This window comes from Rhinatrema bivittatum, chromosome 11 (genome assembly GCF_901001135.1).
Source record: "Rhinatrema bivittatum chromosome 11, aRhiBiv1.1, whole genome shotgun sequence".
Lineage (NCBI taxonomy): Eukaryota > Metazoa > Chordata > Amphibia > Gymnophiona > Rhinatrematidae > Rhinatrema > Rhinatrema bivittatum.
Window position 1 is genome coordinate 64,404,212 of NC_042625.1, and position 19,605 is coordinate 64,423,816.

The following is a 19,605-nucleotide window of genomic DNA, read 5'->3' on the forward strand; positions in this document are numbered from 1 at the left end:
TGACTGCTGAGAAACATGGAATGGAACAAGACTCTCCCAATGTGCCCAGGCACCTCACCTGGGTGCTTGATTCTGTATTTAAATGAGGTGGTGCGCTAATGAGGAGGCACTAGGGACAATAGCGCATCCCTAGCGCTTCCTTATCAGTGGTAGAGGTGGCTGTCAGTGGGTCCAACAACCAACGCTCTATTTGACCAGTGTCGGTTTTCGAACCCGCTGACAGCCACAGGTTAGGAAAATGGATGCTGATAAAACTGAGCGTCCGTTTTGCTAACCAATGACCGGCGGGCAAATGTTTTTATACTTTTTTTTTTTTTTTAAGTTTTGGTTCCTCCGACTTAATATCGCTAGGATATTAAGTCGGAGGGTGTACATAAAAGCAGAATCTTGCTGCCCTAGGCACAGGCCTGGTGTGCCTGTGCCTGAATATGCTGGAGGCCATGCAGCGCTATAGGAAAGAGAGAAGGAATCTGTCACACAATAAGATGGATTCTCACCCTGGAGCAGCCGGTCTGACTTCAGTGCCAGGGTTTCACATGCATCCATCAGCCCAAGGCAACACAGGAGAACCATCAGCATCAGAGAAGCAAAAGGAGGTGCCTCCAGTCCTAAGATGCCTCTCAGATACCCTCGAAGCTGCATCATCACCAAAGCAGGGGGAATGAAGTCAAATCATCATGGAGGAGCTGGCAGGGCTCCAGTGTAATCTTTTAGTCTGATTGGGGGTGATACAAATTCAAAAGTCTGGAAGAAGCCTCAGAGCGATCTAATGTTCCTGCAAAATATACAAATTTATAAAATATAAATATTCAGCCACTGTCCAGCTGGGAACATTAGCCGGATAAACTTATCCAGAATATTCATTGGGGCAGGTGTGCCAAGTAAGTTTATCCGGCTGATTTTAGGGTGCCCAAACAGCCTCCGAGCTAGCCAGCTAACTATTTAGATGGATAAAATGGAATCCGGCTACCTAAGGGCCAGTCAATGTGGTGGGATTTTTAATTCTCACCATTTGTTCAGCTAAGTCCAAACCTAGGTGGACAAAAGGTGCTGAATATTGGCCTCAAACAGTTTTCCCCAAAAGCAAAATGCCACAAATTTGGGTTTGCTATATTCAAAATGGCATCCAGAGGTGTATAATATATCACATCTAGCAACTAAACTCAAGTCATCAGACACCTGGTTTTTAATGCTAAACATTCTGGGATTTGTATCTTCTCTTTTGTCTCCACAAACACTGGATAATTATCCCAGAATGCCAAAGGATGGAAACTGCAAATCCAGGATTGGCTCAACGTTTACTCTGTTGGTTTGGAATTAGTTGGCCAACTCAACATCCTTTGATTTTGGGCTGGCCCTGTTTCTGCAATTTACAGGACATTTTTGGGCTTGCAGTCCTGTTTGGAGATGCAGCAAATCCTGTGTGTGCAGTGCCGCTCTGAGCATGTGGAGGTTACCTGCCTAGCAGACACAGTGAAATCAAGCCATCTCAGAAAGCACAGCCCACTCTTGAGTTACAACACACACTGCACGGGACTGAAGAGAGGAGGGTAACAGAAGCTCACGTGAGGTCTCTAGACCATGGAAGAGAGGCGAGTCAGTCCTGATTGTAATACCGTCCAAATATATTTGGGAATTCTTGTCCTTTTCTCGGAACTGGGACAGAAGCTGCAGTAATAACAAACAGGCCAGACTCAGCCATGGGAAAGAAAAGCAGGTACTTGGAGAGAAGGAAAATGAGGAGACAATCCGTGCCACCGTGATGTTTTGTTTTTTTTTTAATTATGCAGATGGTAGCTGGGGGTCTGTGTGTGGGATGGATTGTTTGCCTCGATGTAGAAATGTATTCTATTTCTGTGCGACGCTGTTGGATTTAGTAGCAATTTGTTAATCGTCCCCTGAGGAAGCCTGGTGCAGACGAAATGTGTGAGCTAAGTACAGCTGCTTTCGACTCTGATGTTTCTGAATCATTGCCAAGGAGGAAACCACGTCCTTAGCTGATTGGACAGGTTTTAAAATACAGTCTGGAACTGATATATCGTATGGCATATGAGTGGCCCTTTTGGGGGCGGCAGGCCTTGGGTACTTGAATACTCTTCATATGGACATTGCTTGGGTATAGGAAGCAGGACTTTTGTTTATTCTTCAAAGAGTACAAGTAGAACTGTGGGTCCTTTTTTACGGGGTTTTGTCTAAGGTATTTGTATGTATATTGGTGTGTATGGTATTTCAACTGCATTATGATTAAAGTTTTTGATTTGATACATTGTTTGATGTTGTGGACATGTTACTCTTTATTTTTCTTTCTTTATTTATTTTTTAGTACATCACATTTTTACTATTGCGATTGTGCAGGTATAGTTAGGTTTCACCATTTGTAACTGAAATAGGAAAATTGGTTCTTACCTGTTAATTTTCATTCCTGGAACACCATAGATCAGTCCAGACAAGTGGGTTTTGCATCCCTACCAGCAAATGGAGGAAGAGAATGAAAAAACGTTTCAGGCACTGCTACATAACCGAGAGGGCCACCTGCAGTCTCTCAGTATTGACCTGTACCCAAGCAAACATAGAGGAAGAAAACTCCAACTCAATCAAGCTTTCCCTTTAGATCCCCAGATTGGAGCCCCCTGAACTGGTGCCTCAACAACCAACACAGTAACCAAAGCACTAGTGAGCTCCATTGGTTCAACATATTGGTTCAATGTAATTACACGTAAAAATTCTGAAGTAGACCCTAATCGCAGCTACACCAGTCTTTCGAAACCAAGGGGATGGGCCTCTGGACTGATCTGTGGTTCTAGGAATGAAAATTAGCAGTTAAGAACCAATTTTCTTTTCCTGTTCATATCCCATATCAGTTCAGACAAGTGGGATGTACCCAAACTCCCCTACACTGGGTGGGAAACCGAAAGACCTGCTCACAATATACCATCACCAAACGTAGCGTCTTCTGGCGCCCAAACATTCATTTGGTAATGTCTGGTGAAAGTGAGAAGCGAAGGCCATGTTGCAGCTCTACATATCTCTTGAGGCGACACCAAATGAAACACTGCCCAGGAGGCTGCTTGCGCCCTAGAAGAATACGCTCGTAACCCCTCTGGGGCCATTCACTTTCAGAGATAGGTCAAAACAATAGTCCCCTTTAACCAAAGAGAAACCATGGCGTTAGACACCTTACACCCTCTTTGTGCTCCACTGAGCAATACAAAGAAATGATCCACCTGATGAAAACTGTTAGTGATCATAAGAAACCGCAACAGAATCCGAACATCCAAACAAGTAAAGTTCCCTTGCATGTGACGCAACCACTGACCAATTCAGGAATTCTGGAAGCTCCACCATCTGATTAACATAGAAGGAGGAGACAACCTTTGTAAAACTGAGGGAACTGTACGCAGCATCATACCATCGTTCGCAATCCACCAGAAAGGAGCTCTACAGGACCAAACCTGAATCTCCAAAATCTGCCTGACCGAACAAATGATTACCAGAAAAACGCCGTCTACAAAGGCTCAAATAGAGGTCCACACAGCACCTGCAGAACCAAGTTAAGGTCCATTTCAGACACAACTTACGAATCTAAGGACGCAAGTGCTTGACTCCCTTCAGAAAATGAATGACATTCGGAAGAGAGGCCAACAAACACCCCTGCAGCTTGCCTGTAGGACATCCCAAGGCTGCAACAAAAGGGCAAGATCTGAGGGCTGTCCCCACACAATGACTCCAGATGTTCCTCCAAACACCAGGAAAAAAACACCTCCACACTCTGACATAAGCCAGAGACACAGAAGGCCTCCTAGCCTAAAGCAAGGTGTCAATTAACCGGCTCTGAGCATTCTTTCAGCCGTAAACACCATCTCTCCAAAGCCAAGCCGCAAGATAAAAATGAACCACTTGATCCGGATGGTCTTTGTTGAGGTAAGTTCTGCCGATAAACCAACCTGAGATGCCCGCCTATTGTGAGACGCACCAGATCCGCAAATCACAGATGCCACAGTCACTCCGGAGCCACCAGAACCACTGCTCCTGGGCGTCGCACTATGTGGCGCCATACACGACCCTCGAGAGATCATGGAGGAAACATATACAGCAGAATCTCCATCGGCCAAGGAAGAACCCAAGCATCTATCCCTTTGAACTCAACCTCCCGTCTGCAAACTGAAAATTTGAATCTCTTCAACATAGCCGTATGTGACATCATCAGCTCCATCAGAGCCAGCTGGGGCTCCTCCACCTGGCACAAATGAGGTTCCAGGCCTCCGAGAACAACTCCTGTTCCCCAGGTTTGATTGCTGCCTGCTGAGATAATCTGTGTACACATTACCCACTCCTGTGCCGCTATTCCCTCCGGATACTGTTCTTCCCAAACAAACAGCTCCTGGGCCTCCAGAGCCATCCCGTGACTCTTCGTCCTTCCTGGATGAATGATATACCCCACCGTTGTTGTATTGTCTGAGAAGACTCTTACCATTCCTTCTCAGACCTGTGGAAGAAATGATAATGCCCTTTGAACCATTTGCGTTCCCAAACAATTGAAAGACCAAGATGCTTCCATTGTGACCAAAGACCTTGAGCCGTCTGCTCCTGACAAACCGCCCCCCAATCTCTGAGGCTGGCATCTGAGGTCAGCGTCACCCAATCCGGACCCTCCAGATCCACCCCCTTTTTCCAAATTGTGGCATGAAAGTCATCACGAGAGCCTGGATCTGAAGTCACCCTGCCGTGGCAACGGCAGATGAAACTCCTCCAACAATGGATTCCAATGGGCCAAATAAACACCCTCTGGAGGGGGCACACGTGAACAAATGCCCATGGTACCAAAAGTAGTGAGGAGCCATGGAGTCCAGGACCTGGAAATAATCCCAGACCTTGAGCACTGACAGATACAACAGATGAGTCACTTGTGCCTCAACTTTGCTACTCTCTCTGAAGAAAGAAAATACCCTACCAAAACGGGCATCAAACTGTGCTCCTAGGTACTCCAATGACTGGGCCAGCAGCACATGACACTTTACCAGACGTATCCCCCAAACTAGGGATCACCACCTCTCCATGACCCGCCAAATCACCTGACTGCATTTCTCCTCTGACTACGCTCCAATGAGCCAGTCTCCAGATAAGGATGAACTAGAATCCCCTCTTTTCTCATGGCCACCATCACCATCAACTTCGTGAAAGCAAGTTATATGTACTTAGTTAATCTGTTATACTGTATCATGTCATTATAAGGCTTACATCCTGTTGTATGTAAACCGGTGTGATGTCATATCGAATATCGGTATAGAAAAATAAATGAATAAATAGCCTAAAAGGGGGTACCCGAAACTGGAAATGCTGCCCCAATACCATGAACCTCAGAAACTTCTGATGCTTTGCGTGTAAGGGAATGTGGATAGGCCTCCACCTAATCCAACACTGGCAGGAACACTCTCCTCTGTGAACCGCTGCTAACACCGTCCACAAAACGCGGAACTCACAGCGCCATATAGACCTTCTGGAGATCCAGAAAGATCTGGAAAAGTGCCCTCCTTCTTGGGAACTACGAAATAAATCAAGTACCTCCCCTGTTTGTGTTCAGTTGGTGGGACTTTAAAATAATTGTGTCTAGCCTCTGCAACTGTTCAGCGCATCCCGAACCACCTCTCACATACCTCAGGACGTGTAATGAGACTCCATGATGGCTTCTCCGATTGGGCAAGAAACTTCTCAAGCGCAACCATCTCTCACACAATCGCAACTGTCTCTCCAAGAGCCACAGGTCCGACATGACTGTGATCCACTCCCCGTACCAGCGGGTTAGTGATGACAGTACAGCTTCAACAGCTGAGAGGTCCATCCTGGCTTCATTGAGAGGACTTTACTCCTCCGCTCCCTTGACCAAAAAGAAAAAACTCTGGGGGGTCTACAGGCACCCTGAAAAGACTGCTGCCTTCCCGTGGTTTGCTTCTGTCCCCGAGGCTGAAGAACTTTTGCAGGAGCAAAACCTCCTTATATCCTGAAAACAGGGACAGGACGGGCATGATTTCTTGCCACCCTTCTTATCCTCCAGTTGCTCAATCCTCTTTGACTGCCCCAAATGTTTCATCAGCTGATCCAGGTCTTCCCCGAACCAGCACTGCCCCTTAAAAAGGGAGATTATAGGGCTCTGTCTTTGACCACACATGCACTGATCAATGTCGCAACCATAGGTATCAGCTGCAAGTGCTGAGACCATGCTTTTGATGGATGTGCGGACCAAATCCTACAGCACATTGTCACAAAGGCTGCCCCAGCCTCCAACCGGGCTGCCTGCCTAGAACTGGCCATCGGGGTAGAATCTTTTTCCTGAGCCTTCTGCACCCTGCATAACCCAGCTCATCAAGAACCTGAGGGATGAGGGGGATGCAACTCCTCCTCCGGAACAGGTTGCGGACCTTTTACCACTGGAACCTCCTCCAGATCCAACAGCGACTGATCTCATCTAACAAGTGGCCCCTGGGGACTTGCCCCAGGACACCAGCACCCCCTTGAGGCTCCTCCCAACACGTAGAGATGGACTTCTCCTCATCTGTGAGGCTCCCGCCTGCACACCTTAGTGAGTCGCATGGTCTGTATCATACCCAGGCACATCACCTCTGTCCCCACGGCTAAATAAGCCTTATGTAGGAGCAGGACAAAACCCGATGAGAGACCTTCTGGTATCACCGCAGGAGAGCAGGGCAAATTTGTTTTCCTTATTTCTCCTTTTTTTAAATCGAAGCAATCCCCAGTAGGGAGATGCACATCCACCATCTGCTGGAGACGGAAAATACTAGCAGGCTGATGTCACTGCAGGAGTATATATACCCCAAGGGGAGAGGATTTCCAGTCCTACTTCCTATTGTGGGAAGATGGCAGGGGCCATAGGTTGGAGTGCTAGGCCTGGTCTTGGGGTCCCAAGAGTAGAGTCCTGAGGTATTCTAAAGAATAAAAGAAGAGGTGTCTAGGAAGACGAATATTACGCTCCATACTTCTTATACTGTCTAAGAGAGATTTCTTCAAAGAGGACGGAGAGAAAGGATTGTCCTTTGTGGAAGGCAGAGGGAAGTCTAACTAACGGGACTGCTCACAGGCACAGGGGCCGAGTCCACTAAAGGGTCACCAACCCCCAGCTCATCCACCTCCAACCAGGAGGGGTGGTCCCACCAGGACCTGGCAACCTCTTGGGAGGAAGGCTATCTCCTTGTTTTCTTCTTTCCCCCCCCCTTTTTTTTTTAACACCAGAACTGCAGATTGTACACACCTCTACCATCTACTGGAGAAAGAGAAATACTGAGGGACTGCAGTGTCAGTGAAAACTTTCTCTGTCTCCAATGGAGCTCACTAGTGCTTTGGTTACAGGGATGCAAAACCCCAGGAGTCTGGACTGATTTGGGTACATACAGGGAACTGCTGACTGAGGAAAGCATCAGCCAGAGATTCATCTGTTCCTGCCCACTGCCTTTAAGAGAGCTGCATCCAGAAGTGTAGGTAATAGGGAAGTGTCTAGGGAGAGTTTTCCTATGCCAAGAGTACCTACTGCCAGGGACATGCTGTATTACTGTTAACTGAAACTGTGTATTCTGGTGGACTTTGTTTTTTATACTGACTGTGCACTAAGCTATAATGTACCTGCTATGATTTTTCTTTCCTGCAATCAGGATTTTATTTTTTGAACACCAGCTACAATGTGGCGTGTGTTTTGTTCCTTTGCTGGGCTGGTTACAAAGGAGCTCCTAGGAAAGAAAAACCTTTATGGGCCTTGAAAGACTGATTTTTTCCTTTCTGTATTGGAAGAACCTGGGAGCTTGGGTTGCGGCAGTGACCCACGACCTCCCCCATGAGTCCCTGCATACTGGGAGAAGTTGAATCGGGGGCTATACTAGTTACATATACAGCGTGCCACAGCATATGCCAATGTTGCTTTGTGCTATTACATGCCACTTGATTATAATTGACATAAATTCCTTAGAAAGTTAGATAAGCTAGGCTGCAGTCAATGAACATATCAGGCTCAATTTTGCCAAATTCCTCAGCCTAATATCTGGATGTATTCTGTCCCTGGCATTCTTTCTTATGCAACAAAAATGATATTGGGGCTGTCTTGGTGGATATCCAGCTGTGAGCCCTGTTGATATATATTCCTGTAGTGTAGTAAGAAGGACCACCATAGCCACGGCACAAATGTCCACAGTTTTGATCCCTGCATTGACCAATCAAGGTTATATTGATCATCGCAAAAGTCCTGGGAGCCTCCAGCCAATTGTACAGATGTACCTAGAGAAAATAAATGTAGTCATGCCTCATGCAACAATAGATCCTCTCAGCCGGAGTCTGCAGCAGCACCTACAGCCACCTGGTAATACTGTCTGAATCTTCAAAGCTGAGCTGTGAGCCTTATTTTCTCTATGTAAATATTTCTATGTATTCATCCAACCCATATGGATATCAACTTAAAAATAAAATAGTAGCTCTGCATGACGCCACCACTGCTTGTTCTGCAGCGTACAATAAACAGTGTGTCAAAATTATGATTCCACATCCACGTAAACAGATATCTATCTAGAGAATGAGGTAAATAATTCTTTTAAGCCCAGCAGCCAAGTTATGCAACTTCTCCCACGCCCACTGACCCTGGAACTGGCTAATGAGAGCAGTATCACATTTCTCTGCCTTTGTTTCGTGGATCCTCCTGCTAGCAACACGTTGCAGAAGCTAGAGGAGCCGCCTCCAGACGCACCCACGTGTCTTGCTTTTCCCAAAATGATAGAGTAGAGAGTAGCTTCTGTTCCATGGGGCCCACATGTGTCATACAGAAAGTCAAAAATGAAAAAGACCTAAAGGACAGAAAGGTGAGAAAAAAAGCTGCTTTGCAGAACAAATGTAAGCACCCTTTCTGAAGCGCAACTTGTATGTATTATTCAAAAATATTTTAAAAGGAGGAAAGAGACTTCAGGTGGCTTTTAAAATGATCATCTCAAGCATAATTATCAGTCTCAAGAAAAACCTCCTTATGATGAACAATATTCTAAATCTCAAATCAGTTGCACACATGAAATCTCAAAAATAATTTTTCAAAAAAAAGGGCGACCTATGATCAGTAGACACTAGAGGACTTATACCGCACGGTAGGAAGGAGGGCAGAGTCTGGAAAAGACAAAACTGGAAGGAGGAAGCAGGATGAGCTGGAGAGATGAGACAGACACAGAAACAAGGCCAGGACTGCAGGACCAAGCAGCAACTTATACACACACCGCATGGATTTAGCACTAGTGTTGAATGAGGGTGCTTTTTATAAAAGTCGTCCCCCCCCCCCATAGTTTTTTCACCAATCCGCTTGTCTATGGGATTCTGCAGGAGCTAATAAATGCTTGTTCCTTGCCGCCTTCACCTGCCCTCATGCTGACTACTGGATTTGACCTTAGCCTGGGCTCTGAAGCAGCCACATATGGCGAAAAGCTGACAGCGTCCGTCAACTTTAAACCAGTCTGACTATTATTTATGGAGAGTGCAAAAAGCTTCTTTAAGCTATGTTTCTTCCATACACTGCTAAATGTGACAAAAATATTCTGAAAAATTATTTTTGAGATTTCACATGCGCAACTGATTTGAAATTTTGAATACTGCTTATCACAAGAAGGTTTTCTGAGTCTGATTATGCTTGAGATGATCATTTCCAGAGCATTCAGGCTCTTAAAGAGAATCTTTTTTAGAGCACATGGGCTCTCCAGATAACATCTGAAGTCTTTTTTCCTCCTTTAAAATATTTCTAAATGATACATACACGTTGTGCTTCAGATAAGGTGCTTACATTTGGTTTGCGACGTACCTTTAAATACAGAAGGAAAACAGGTCATGGGCATGGCAGTTTATTTGCACTGGCAAAGATTCAATAAACCTTGGGCATAAATGGCTTGTTTTTCCAGCACTGCAGTAGAGCATGTCATTACCTCAATGTTTTATGTTATGATTGTGATCCGCTTAGAACAATGTATTTTATATTCAGCAGTGCAGAAGTATTTTTTTAATAAATAAATAAATACCTGCGTAACATCTGCTTGCAGTCTTGGTTCTTAACTTTTTACACTTCCTTCTGCACCATCTTCAAGCACTGCAGACCCCTATTAATTAACAATAAAGGTACACAGTAAGCATGTCTTTCTCCCCTGCTGGGAAGCCAGAGGCAGATCCAGAAGTGTCTGTTTTGTTGTCCGGTTTTATAATGGATCTTGACTGATATAGTACACACTCATGCTGTGCTAAAACCCCTCTACTGATCTGCTTAAAACGCTACCCATTTAAAACTCCATCATTTCACCAGCATCTGACCTTCTACCAGAGCATAGGGCAGTAAGAAAAGGAAAGGTTAAAATACCCATTTTGCTATCCTACTCTTTTGACCAGTTGCATTTGCACAGGCTGCTGCTGCTCTATGTCCTATAAGGGAATGTGGTGAAAGAACTTTTTGGATCAAAAGAGTGAAAAGCAGAGCTTAAAAAAAGGGTTTAGCCAGATACTTACTGTGCGGTATCAGGGAAACCTTTGAAAATGAAAACATCTGCACCCAGTGAAAATTTTCGGTTTGAGAGAAATGTTCAATAGAACGCCTAACTGCAAACGTGTGCATGTCCTTTTAAACTGGCACAAGCCCAGCTAATTTTTAAACACAGGGTACCCAGGTAGGTTGTGCCCAAGTACCAGGATGTTATGAAAGTGTGCAGATTACAAAGATGCCTCCGAAATGCACCTTTCATAAATGGACAAAAACCTGCACGTTATGAAACCAGGTGTGCTTTTCCAAGTGGCTATAAATCCACTTACCCGGATAAGAGTGACTCAAGCGTGTTAACTCTGTTTTTATCCATGTAAAAGACAGCAAACGACTTTGAAAATGTACCCCTTCCTGTACCTCTGTTCCCCCTTGGGGGATGCAACCTGTGAAACCTTTCTGCTTGTGCTGCATATCAGGTAACATAAGTCTCACACATAACTATCACAGTCAATGTAGTTTTGTGGTGGCACTGAATTAATAATTCTAAAAAAAAAAAAAAAAGAAAAGTCCAATAAACTGAAGAGACCCCCAAAATGTATAACTATCTCAAGTTAAGCCAAAGTATTCCAATGAAAAAAAATCTTGAATCAATTACCATAGACCTCCTAGACTGAATTAATGTCACGGGCAGATGGCTGTACCCACAGGTGAGGACAAATTAAAGGAAACCGATGCCATTTTCATGTACATGGCAAAAGGGGCATGTTTTGCACTAAAGCAAAAGTGCTTATTAGGATCATTATGTCTGTCCATCCATGGCCATGTTATGTTGCCAAGCAACAGGGAGGCTAAATTGACACTCTGGAGCCATTAAAAATGTATCCATGAGAAATTCGTGGTCAGGTCAGTTTCCTCATAGACAAGATGAGCACAGGCTGAGCCAACTCCTGGTTTTACTCCATTGCATGCAGGGAGATGTAGTACTGTTTGTTTTTCATTAGGGAAATCACATGCATGCGATGGGATATAACCAGGATTGACTCAGCTTGTTCCCCTCAACATAGGGGCCATATGGTCACCCTACCCGTTGTGTCCATTTTGTGGCATGTTGCTGGGCTATGTATTAAGGATAGTTTCTAAGGAGTCACTAGCTTTTCACGAGGACAATTTTCAAAGGCAAATTCCAAAGGTCATCTGCAAATCACCCTCCCACGCTGACCTTTTGCCCCGTTTAGAGGAGGTGTTCCCAGGGCTGTGGATTGCATTTCCAACTCTGAGTACATTGTTTTCCATGCAAAGAACTACCAGCATAGAAAGCAAGTAAAAATGTCCCCACAATCAGGTTCAAAAGTGAAAACGTATGCGTCATTCTCTTTATTAACCGGTGCAAAGTCCACAGGCAAAAAGTACTCACTGCAGACAGGTTCAAAATGACCCCTAAAGCAGGGCTTCAGCTTATCCAGTCAAACAACAAGCTATGCTGAAATGCTCCCTCTGGACTATGCAGAACTAGAGTCCAAAGCATATGCCTTAATAACTTTCTCTGAACATATAGATAGTCATAATTTAATGGGACATAATCCCATGGATCTAGCCAAGGGAAGTCTTGCCTCACAAATTTGCTACATTTTTTTGAGGGCATAAATAAACATGTGGATAAAGGTGAGCCAATTGATATAGTGTACCTGGATTTCCAGAAAGCATCTGGCAAAGTCCCTCATGAGAGACCTCTTAGGAAATTAAAAAATCATGGGATGGGGGTGAATTGCCAACAAAAGATAGAAAACAGAGTAGGGCTAAATGGTAAATTTCCCCAATGGAGAAAGGTGAATAGTGGAGTGCCCCAGGGATCTGTTCTGGAATCACTGCTTTTTAATATATTTATAAATTACCTAGAAATGGGAATGAGTTAAGTGATCAAATCTGCCAATGGCACAAAATTTTTCAAAGTTGATAAATCACAAGAGGATTGTGAGAAATTGCAAGAGGACCTTGCAAAACTGGGAGACTGGGCATGCAAATGACAAATGAAGTTTAATGTGGACAAGTGCAAAGTGATTCACTTAGGGAAGAGTAACCCAAATTATAGCTACACAATGCAAGGTTCCACATCGGGAGTCACCACCCAGGAAAAGGATCTAGGCATCATCATGGATAATACGTTGAAATCTTCTGTTCAGTGTGCAGCAGCAGCAGCCAAGAAAGCAAACAGAATGCTAGGAATTATTAGGCAAGGAAAGGAAAGGAGAATGCCTCTGTATCGCTCCATGGTGAAACTTCATCTTGAGGACTATGTGCACTTCAAATATTAGTAAGAGCTTCCTAACAGTAGATAGGATAGCAGTGAAACAACTTATCCAGGGAGCTGCTGAAATTTCTAGTTTGGGAGATTTTTAACAGCCAATTATACACACACCTGTCTGGGATGGTTCAGATGCAGCAGATCTTGTCTGGAGATAGGAGGATGAATCAGAGGATCTCTCCCATCATTCTTTTTCTAGAATTCTAAATCTAGGCAGAAAGTTCTCTCTGGATGAACGTGCAGCCCTGTAGCTTAATGCCACAAATCCATGGGGGGTGGGGGACGCAGATTTGACTTTTGGTTGCAATGCTGCTTCCAGCATCCCCATGGATATGTAAGAAAGCACAGAGGTCAGGGAGTTGTAGTCTCGTATCTGACTGAAGGTTACACAGCATCACTTTGAATTCTAAAGGACTCTCACAGTCAGAAGGCAAAGCAGCTGATTCTTCCATCAGGTGAAAGCAGAGCAGACCTGGAGCAGGCTTACCTGCTACTGCTGGGAGCATCCATTTGTGCTGCAAGGACCCTCAGCAAAGTACAGATGTTCTGTATGAATGTGAATGGTACAGAGCATGTCAACATCATTTCCTGTCGTGCTTCTGAGGGGGCTTCTCCTCTCGCTAGAAGCTAAAGCAGGGCTTCCCAAATCTGTCCTGGGGACCCACAACCGGTTAGGTTTTCAGTATATGCACACACTGGAGACGAGTATACGCAAATTTATCATAGATATTCATCGTGGATATCCCAAACACCCAATTGGGTATAGGGTCACCAGGATCTAAGCTTACTGTCCATGGCACAGATGGATGCTTCCAGTTGACTGGACAATAACGTGTCTCAAGAAGACAGTGGTCCAATGGTAATTACTTCACTAATCAGCAAGCAGCCCTGTTTCTTGATGTACTGGGGGATCAGTGACCTGCACCACTCTACAAAAGATAAGTGCTCCCACTTTAAGAGCCCTTTAAGGATTATTGATTTCAACTTCTGAATCAGGAGTACCAAAGGGGAGTCAGTGCTACCAGAGAAACTTCTGCAATCCAGAGCACACAGATGAGGAACAACTGACTCGGTAACGCAATCTTGTAACATCATGAAGACAGGGACCATCAGAGAACAAAAAAAGGCTGGAAACAGGTCTTTACTAATGGAACATAACACCCCATTTGTAGTGCTTTCATGTGCTGGAGAGTTAATGACTTCAGTGCTCAGGATTTTATGTTTTTTTCTGGGCAGCATGCCTCACCCAATTCAGAAGTGCTAACAGCATTTAAGATAACCTCCCTCATTCTGTAGCTTTTATACTTCCAAACTCTGTAACAAGTATTTGCCCTTGCAGACTTGCATAAGATAATTTTGTTGCTATCTGATGCCATCAGGGCAGACAAATGGTTATGGCACTAAGGGCCTGATTTAGGAAGGCCTTTCTCCCATTCTGTGTCTACGGGGGGAAAAAAAAGCTTAGTAAACGAGACCCCAAGCAAGCAAAAGAGCAGCAACGACCCCCCCTCCTTTCAAAACTACAGATGATAATTAAGGCATCAGTCAAGCAGACACCTTCATCACCTTTGGCTATGAAACCATCTTACGTTTGTAAAACTGTACTATAATATTTACAATGAAATGTCAGACCTAAAAATGAGAAAAATCTGGATTTTACTGGCAAGGCAGGCAGCAGAGGGAAAAGAGCTTTACCAAATTCCACTGCAGGAGAGCTCATCCACTTGAAAAACCAAGTGGCCCACTGACCAGTCAGATGGCTGGACAAGAGTTAAGTCAGGAGGCCCCTGACAGGAGAGGGTGCCTTCAGCTTGTGTTAAGCGATGCTTCCTCGACTCTCCTACAGCCCATAGGGGTGAACAAGCTGCTTCTAGAACATGACGGATGCTCACAGCAGCAACAGCAAAGTATTCTCCTGCAACTTAAGTTGCCTCACAGCCTACTTGGATCTCAAATATATTGTCCAGTCCTGCAGGCAGGGGCTGGACAATAACGCACTTTGATTTTCCACTGGAAAAGCTCTCCTTTAACCTGCACAAGTGAATGCATCTTATTTGTTTTCCATGCCTAAAAATAAATGGGGTAAACAGAGATAGTCTAATTGCCAGAAGGTGAGTGATGGGAGAGGAAAGGGAAGCTTTCCCAGGCAAACCTTTGAAGTACTTCAGTTCAGTCGACTCAAAACATCAGCAGAGTAGGCATGATCCTCAGGAGAATATGTAACTAAAATATAAAATTAGGTGCTCTTAAAAAAACAACATTGTAATAAGATAATAATAATATAAAGATATCCTAAACTCTTAAACAACCAATCTGTGAAATATGATAGTATTTGGAAGATATACTGGCAATGGAGGGATGTCAATGATCCAAGGCTACCAATATTTTACTGTAATTTTATATGTTATAGTTAATTCCAAGTTGCTTTATGTAGAAGTCTATATTTTGTTTTAACAGCTATTTTGATTTTTATTCTTATTCTATGTAATTTTTAGCTGTTATTCTTTTATGAATTATTGTATTTCTTGTACCTAATCTGTAAACCGGTGAGATGGTTAGTCTGAGTCATCGGTATATAAACAACAATAAACATAAACACATCCTTAAAGTGTGGTCTGTGGGGCTTTGTTATTGTACTGATATGTACCAACTGATATGTCTATTTGTTTTTCTGCCAGAAACTGCTCAGTAACATATGTATCTTGTTGAATGTATTATACTTTTTTGTGTTTAAAATAAGGAGATATTAAAAAAAATAATAATGTAAATATTTGTAAGTAATTGTATGGCTTTTTTTTTTCTGGGGGTTATGTGCCCAGCTTTTCTCCATCCTTCTGGTAATTATATCAGAGAGCCGATGCACAAATGCAAGATTTGATAGGCTCAAACCTGTCCTCAGGACCACATAGGCAGTCTATCAGGCTAAGCACAATGAGGATGCGCCAGATAAACCTGCAAATCATGGGTCTCCAACATATACGGATAAATCTCATTTATCTTCATTGCTCCAGTGCTTCGGTTTAATCATCAAAGTCTTCTAGAGATTGTGTCACCTAAATTGATGCACCTGACCTCACGAGAGGGCATTTTTAGTTGTTGGCCCAGTTCTCCAGAACTCTCTTCCGGCACAGCTGTGTGCCATCGAAGGCCCTAAATTATTCAAGAACCAACTTAAGGCATATTTTTTTTTAAATGGGCTTTTTGAACTGGAAGAGTAAGTTGTTCAATTAGTCTGAGCGCTACTTAATGTTAACTTTTAAGTGCACTGAGTGGATAGGCATTTGGATCTATAGGATAAAGAGTTTATTAGCCTTTTCTAGTGTATTGTTTCCATCAGATGTGACAGTGCTTGCACCGAGCCTGTTAATGTCATGATTTTATTTTTGTATTTGGATATAACCCACTGTAAACTTTGGAGCTAGACGATAATAAGCTTTTAATAATAATAATAATAATAACCTGAAAACCCAACTGGCAGAGGAGTCCCGAGGACAGGTTTGGGAACCACTGAGAGGCTTAGGTGATGCAACTAGAGAGAAAAGGGAGAGTTATTGGCACACATCAAACTCTAAATTACAGAGAAAATAAACTTATTTGAATGAAACATTTTTTAAGTTATCTTCCTTTGAATGGCATATAACACTCCCCTTAGCACTGCTATGGTACAGGCGAATAATACATATTTTAATAAATAAATAATATTGTATTGTAGCGCTCTAGTATTTTAACTTAGTTGACTTTTTGGTTAGCCAAGTTTAAAACTCCTTTCATTCCATGCCATCGCATTGACCATAGCCATGAGAGTGGCCTCACTACCAAATCACTAATGCTTCCACCTCTTTTGATCCACTCCCACCCACTTCAAAATGCCCAGTGGTAAGAATCCATCTTCCCTAGAAGATCCTCCTTTTCCTTGGCTATCCATTTATTTTTTCAGAAGTAGGAACTCATGTCCTTCTTAGAATATTTACGTCTTTGTCATCAATTCAAATAAAAGTTCCAAAATCAGGACTGCAATCTGCCTTGTCCCCGGGCATCTGGGTTCAAAGGTCCACATACTTTGTACCTCTTATTTGTGCAGAAGGGAGGGCAGGAATGACAAAAGAACACACATCTTTTTGAGTAATCGTCTAGTGGTTAGAACGGTGGACTGGAAACCAGAGTTCAAATCTCACTGCCACACCTTTGTGACCTTAGGTAAATCACGTTACCCCCCCATTTTCTCAGATACAAACTTACAGACCGAAGCAGGAAGGTTTTTCTGCATTCACTTGTGCATTTTCCTGCTTGCAAAACTTACTGCCGAAGCAGCAAGGAGTTTTGCGCACAGAAAATGCACGTTTCCAAACGGGAGTACTGCTTAGCGCCCTTGCATGGAAATCCCATGCAAAGGAGGGCATTAAGCGGTATTCCCCAATGCAGAGAGACTGCATCTGGCCAGTATGCCTTTTTTTTAGTGCTGGAAACTTAACTCCATGTCACAGTTGGAGTTAATTTTCCAGCGCTATTGCGCTGGCACTTAAAGCTCCTAAAAAAGGAGAAAAAATGTCTTTCAAAAGTTTTTAAATGTCGATGGATAAGTCAGTACTTATCTAGCTAAGTAGCGTTCATCTGCGCCGGATACCTGTATGAATACTGAGTTATCAGTATATATCTGGCTACGTGGTAGCAGTTACCATCACTTATGGCTGTCAGGGATTCCTCCCTGCTTCCTGAGTTAAAATGTAGGTTGGACCTGTTCCCAATGCACATTTCACTCTCAACACATTTTTTTAAACTCCTGATGCATTTGCATTTCAGTAGCTAACTGCATCCAGAGTTTAAAAAAAAAAAATCTGGGCATTAAAAACGTGCACTGAAAACCAGCACAGATTTTATTATGGCCCAGACTGTTCCATGGGCCAGTTTGATTGTAAAGCCCCTCTAGAGACAGGGAAATACCTATAGTACTTGACTGTGATTTGCTTTGAAAGTGCCTAAAAAACAATATTAATCCAAATAATAAAAATCAAATACATGTGCACTATTTTCTTCCTTTGCCCACAAACCTAAACATGGCCACAGGAACACTTTTTAATATGGCTAAAAGTAAGTACTATGGAGGCTGTATATAGTTTTAGATTGCATTTTAACGGGGTAAATGCCTTTGAGAATTAAGATTTAGAACTAAATAAACTAAAGGGCTTTTGCATTTTGTGTCTGTTCCTACAATTAATAAGAAATGTCATCTTTCTGTGTGAAAAAAATGCATAGTTAATGTTCTTATCAAAACAAGATCCTTTTGAATTTAATCAAACCACCACTTCCTGTTTTTTTTTTCTTTTCCAATTCTCTCCCCTTTCCAGAACTTCATATGCTTGTTAGGCACATGATCAGCAAGCAGGAAGGGAGATAAGCAAGCAACTTTTTTCAGCACGTTTTGGTTAAAAGCAGTTTGTAAAGAAAATCAATATTTTCATATTTCGAATGTCCCTAAGCGATCTGGCCGGTGCCCGAGACCTGCCACTACGGATACCTAAGAACAATTCACCAGCTTTCCGTCCATATTCTTCGTTCTAGAATCAGAACAGTTCTTGAAACACGATCCCTCCCTAGCTTCCGCAGACGGGGCTATTATTAAAAAAAAAATAAATTATAATTCATTGATAGCTTCCAAAACACTCCACGATTTCTTGTTCCATTTTACAAACACTAGATCCGTGTGAATGAAAATTTGATGCGGAACGGGAAATTCACTACGGGAATGAAGTAGAAATGGTTTTCTGCTCTCCCCCCCCCCCCTCCCCATGTGGCTTGGAGCAGTGGTTGAGTCCGAAGTTCTGAATTGAGCGCCTGCGCAGTACCTGCGATCCCCAGATAGACGTTGGGCGAACGAAGAGGAAGGCGAGAAAATGGCGTCCACGGGTGAGTGTAGAGGTTGCGGCCTGGTCCGGCGCCGCCCCGCGGTGTTGTGGCCTTTCTCTGGGCTGCTTTCCGGTCGCCAAGCTGAGAATTGAACAGAGTTTGAGGTGCATAGGGCGAGGGGCCCGGGCAGCGCTGATTTTTCTATTCCTGGGAATAGGCGGGAAGGCTCCACGCAGCAAGGCTTAGGCCCCTTTTTGCGGGAGAAACTGGATGAGGGGAATGCGAGGCTCGGGCCTATGTGGCGATAAGGGAAGTAGACCTAAAAACCCAGGCCGGAGTTTTCAAGGAAGAACGTGCTCAATGGCGCAAATTGATTATTGGGAGCAGTTGGAAGGAGGAGGAGCGCAAGAGGCCGTGGGAGGAGGGAGGCCACTGTAGGTAGTAGGTGGCGTATGGCTTCTAGTGTATATTGTTGGCGGGAGGAGCCGTGAACGGCCTTCTCGTGGCGGGCGCGGTAGTAATGTGGCCTGGGGTGGCCTCTCACCGCGCGGCCCGGAAGAGAGCGTTTAAACCGGCGCTGGAACTAGAGCCGTTTAGTTTCTGTGGCCTCGCGCAGTCGCTGGATGGCAGTAAAAACCAAGAGTAAACGTTAATGGCCTCCCTCCTGTTCAGGGTGGGGCGGCGGGTACCGGGCCTACTGTAATTGGTGCGGTGAGGAGGATTGAGTCCCGTCGCCTCCCGCGCGCGCTCCCCCCAAGATGAGCTGCACGTGCGCTCCCGAGATGATGGGAAATGGATGTATTTCCGGTTGGGAGTTTGTCCGATTCTGTTCTTCCTTTGTACTGTAAATTGATACATTCCGGCTTCCACGTAACGCCCTATCTAAGGTTTAATAATAGTTAAAATGGTGGTACTGAGCAAATCAAACAAGTCGAGGTAAAGTGCTCAAAAGGTGAGAGCCTCCATG

The 19,605-nt window shown here is 44.0% G+C and overlaps 2 protein-coding genes across 10 annotated transcripts in view; one reads left to right on the plus strand and one right to left on the minus strand.

Moving 5' to 3' along the window:
* Positions 1-19,449, minus strand: part of RHBDD3 (rhomboid domain containing 3) — a 33,979-nt gene extending 14,530 nt beyond the window's left edge. For 2 of the 7 annotated variants that reach the window (XM_029572085.1, XM_029572078.1), the window contains exons 1-5: positions 18,638-19,448; positions 16,254-16,323; positions 14,947-15,017; positions 10,044-10,121; positions 498-775 (exon numbers count right to left, since the gene is read on the minus strand). In XM_029572085.1, coding sequence (XP_029427945.1) covers positions 498-645 — 148 coding nt within the window. In that variant the 5' untranslated portion in view covers positions 646-775; positions 10,044-10,121; positions 14,947-15,017; positions 16,254-16,323; positions 18,638-19,448. Of the gene's footprint in view, positions 1-497; positions 776-10,043; positions 10,122-10,375; positions 10,419-10,521; positions 10,644-14,946; positions 15,018-16,253; positions 16,324-18,309; positions 18,543-18,637 lie in introns of those variants that run through there. The other 5 variants (XM_029572079.1, XM_029572081.1, XM_029572080.1 and 2 more) reach the window with 5 other exon arrangements.
* EWSR1 (EWS RNA binding protein 1) overlaps positions 18,587-19,605 on the plus strand; it is a 135,320-nt gene continuing 134,301 nt past the window's right edge. For 2 of the 3 annotated variants that reach the window (XM_029572070.1, XM_029572071.1), the window contains exon 1: positions 18,587-18,698. In XM_029572070.1, coding sequence (XP_029427930.1) covers positions 18,686-18,698 — 13 coding nt within the window. In that variant the 5' untranslated portion in view covers positions 18,587-18,685. The remainder of the gene's footprint in view (positions 18,699-19,605) is intronic. The other variant, XM_029572073.1, reaches the window with a different exon arrangement.